Source organism: Triticum dicoccoides, chromosome 6B (genome assembly GCF_002162155.2).
Source record: "Triticum dicoccoides isolate Atlit2015 ecotype Zavitan chromosome 6B, WEW_v2.0, whole genome shotgun sequence".
NCBI classification, from domain to species: domain Eukaryota; kingdom Viridiplantae; phylum Streptophyta; class Magnoliopsida; order Poales; family Poaceae; genus Triticum; species Triticum dicoccoides.
Window position 1 is genome coordinate 197552772 of NC_041391.1, and position 2736 is coordinate 197555507.

At 58.5% G+C, this 2736-nt stretch overlaps 1 protein-coding gene across 1 annotated transcript; it reads right to left on the reverse strand.

Annotated features, from left to right (window-relative positions):
- Window positions 1-278: 278 nt before the first annotated feature.
- Window positions 279-2066, reverse strand: LOC119326068 (zealexin A1 synthase-like). Its single transcript, XM_037599769.1, has one exon. It carries the CDS (start codon window positions 1934-1936, stop codon window positions 371-373), a length of 1566 nt encoding a protein of 521 aa, XP_037455666.1. The 5' UTR covers window positions 1937-2066; the 3' UTR covers window positions 279-370.
- Between the last annotated feature and the right edge of the window lie 670 nt (window positions 2067-2736).

The following is a 2736-nucleotide window of genomic DNA, read 5'->3' on the forward strand; positions in this document are numbered from 1 at the left end:
TGAAGTAGGTGAAGATCAGCAATGCTACATTCACGGGCTCAATGCGGGCCTTTTACGGAGTGAGTCTGAGTTGGTAGGGCCTGATTGGATTAAGGGGAGAGATTGGGCCCCACCCGCCTGAAAATCAGGGAGGGGGGGCAGGTTTAGTTAGAGGGAAGCAGCCCGTAAAAGCTAGTAAACAGCCCGTGCGTTTAGCATTTTTGGGTGAAGATTGACTCCTAGTTGGATGAAGAACCAATCCTATGGACACGGAGGCGGCAGACGCTCGTCGTTGAAGGCAAACATTTCCCTATCTGCAAATGCAAAGCATCAAATGAGCCGCAGATTGATAACACGATCTCGCGCAGACATACAAAACGATCCCGTACAGCTACATACGAGTACTAGGATGTGGCACATGAACTGTGGCATGCAGCCACAGATCGCTTTTCCTCCTCGCCGTGATCCCGAGCGCCTCCGCCATGTCCAGTCCACCCGCGCCGCCGGGGAGCTCCCAGTCGAAGTGGAAGAGGAGGCTCGCCAGCGCGAGCTCCATGACGGCGAGCCCGAACATTATCCCTGGGCACATCCTCCGGCCTGCACCGAACGGTACGAACTCGAAGTCCGCCCCCCGAAAGTCTGCCGCCGCAGCGCCGCCGCCGGCCTCTTCGAACCTCTCCGGCCTGAAGTCCTCGGCGTCCATGCCCCAGCTCGCCGTGTCCCGCCCGATCGCCCACGCGTTGACGAGCACCATGGCGCCCTTGGGAACGTCGTGGCCTAGCACGCGCCGGGGCTCCGTGCACTCCCGCGGGAGGAGCAGCGGCACGGCCGGATGCAGCCGGAGCGTCTCCTTGATTACGAGATGCAGGTAGCGTAGCTCCGGCAGGACCTCCTCCCGTACGCGGCTCTCACCAGCAAGGGCGCCGCGCACCTCCACCTGAGCCCTCCGGAGCGCCGCTGGGCTCCGCATGAGCTCCGCCATGGCCCATTGGAGCGTCGTCGCCGAGGTCTCGCTCCCTGCTCCGAATAGATCCGTGATGACCGCACGGATGGTTCCGATGTCGAGAGGTGCGCGGAGGCCGCCATCCGCCTGGATCCGCAGTAGCACGTCGAGGAGGTCCTTGTCATCGTCGCCAGCGCCGGCCGTCCTCTTCCGCTCCCGGTGCTCGGCGATGATGCCGTCCATGAGCCGAGACATCTCACGGCTGTGCGCCTCCGCGCGGCGGGCCGCCCCGCTGAACGCGTGCGCGAGACGTGACGACGGGAACAGGTCGGCGAGGCTGAACCCGGCGGCCACCTTGACGCCCTCGTCCAGGCGATCCAGGAACTCGTCGCGGAGGTCCCCGATCCTATCGCCCACCACGGCGCGCACCACCGCGTCGGTGACGTAGGTTGCGAGGAGCAGGCTGACGTTCACGGGCTCCGACGCCGACGCCGCCATCGACGCAACGACGGATGCGACGAGGCTCGCGGCCTCGGCCTCGCGGGACCCCCGGAGGGACCGGACCCGGCGCGCGCCGAGCAGCTCGGTGACGCAGAGCTTTCGGATCTCGCGCCAGTGCTCGCCGTGCGGCGCGAACGCCACGCCAAGACCGTCCCTGGTGAGCGCGCGGATGGTGGCGGTGCGTGGCCGCGTGGCGAAGGCGGCGTCGTGGGTCTTCATGATCTCCCGCGCCGCGCCGGCCGACGAGGCGACGACGACCCGGAGCTCGCCGAGGCGGAGCAGCATGAGCGGGGCGTCGAGCCGGTGGGCGAGGTCGCGCATTGCGCGGTGCGGGAGCGCGCCGACGAGGTGGTGCAGGCTGCCGATGACCGGCAGCTGCCATGGCCCCGGGGGAGGGTTCTCCCCGCCCTGCTTCCGCGGACGGAGCTTGACGAGGAGGAGGAGTGGGAGTACTAAGATGGTGGCCAGGACGAGGTAATGGTGATAACGGTTATCCGCGTCTTGGGTCGCCATGGCTGGGTAGGGAGTGCGTCGAGTTTCCTTCTTCGCGCCTGAAGCTGTCTACCTTGTGTGGAGGTAGGAGTACTAGGTAGCGGTAGCTGGACACTACGCCAGTTGACCAGCTAATGAAGTGCTTAACTAAGTGGAGCATGTGAATGGCGAGTGATTATTTTTAAGAACACGCGGCAACTTTCCAAGTCAACGACTATAGCTGGCATATACCGCGATTTGCAAGATGTAACCATCTTGGCAAATATGTATAGAGATATTTGTGTTTTTATAGTTTTCCTTGATTTGGATGAGTTTTTTGACAAATTTTTCTGGTCTAACTTTTCTTATTGACATTACACTACAATTACTCTCCATATTTATGGGGCTGATTTGTTTCTCACAAGTAACTTTTTTTTTTTTTTGCAAATCACAAGTAACATGTCTAGTTGTACTCCCTCCATTCCTAAGTTGAACCACCAAAACGTCATATATTTAGAAATAGATGGAGTAGACGTTAATAGAGAGCTAATGTACACTCGGGCCCTCAAGCAAAATGTGACGTTCATGTCAGTAGCGTGTGGACACACCACTAGCCTTCCTCCCCCCTCGTCAACATCTTCTTTACTTCCACAAAAGGAATTTGCCACGCTACAGAGTGAAATGCCATGTTATGGCAATGTTATCAAATGGAGAAAAAATATATATCATGGCATTTGTTTAGGGATTGACATGGTGCAATGCAACATAGAAGAATTGACATGCTATAAATATTAGAACATGGTAAATGTTGCATCAGAGAGAATTGCCGCACTATATGATAG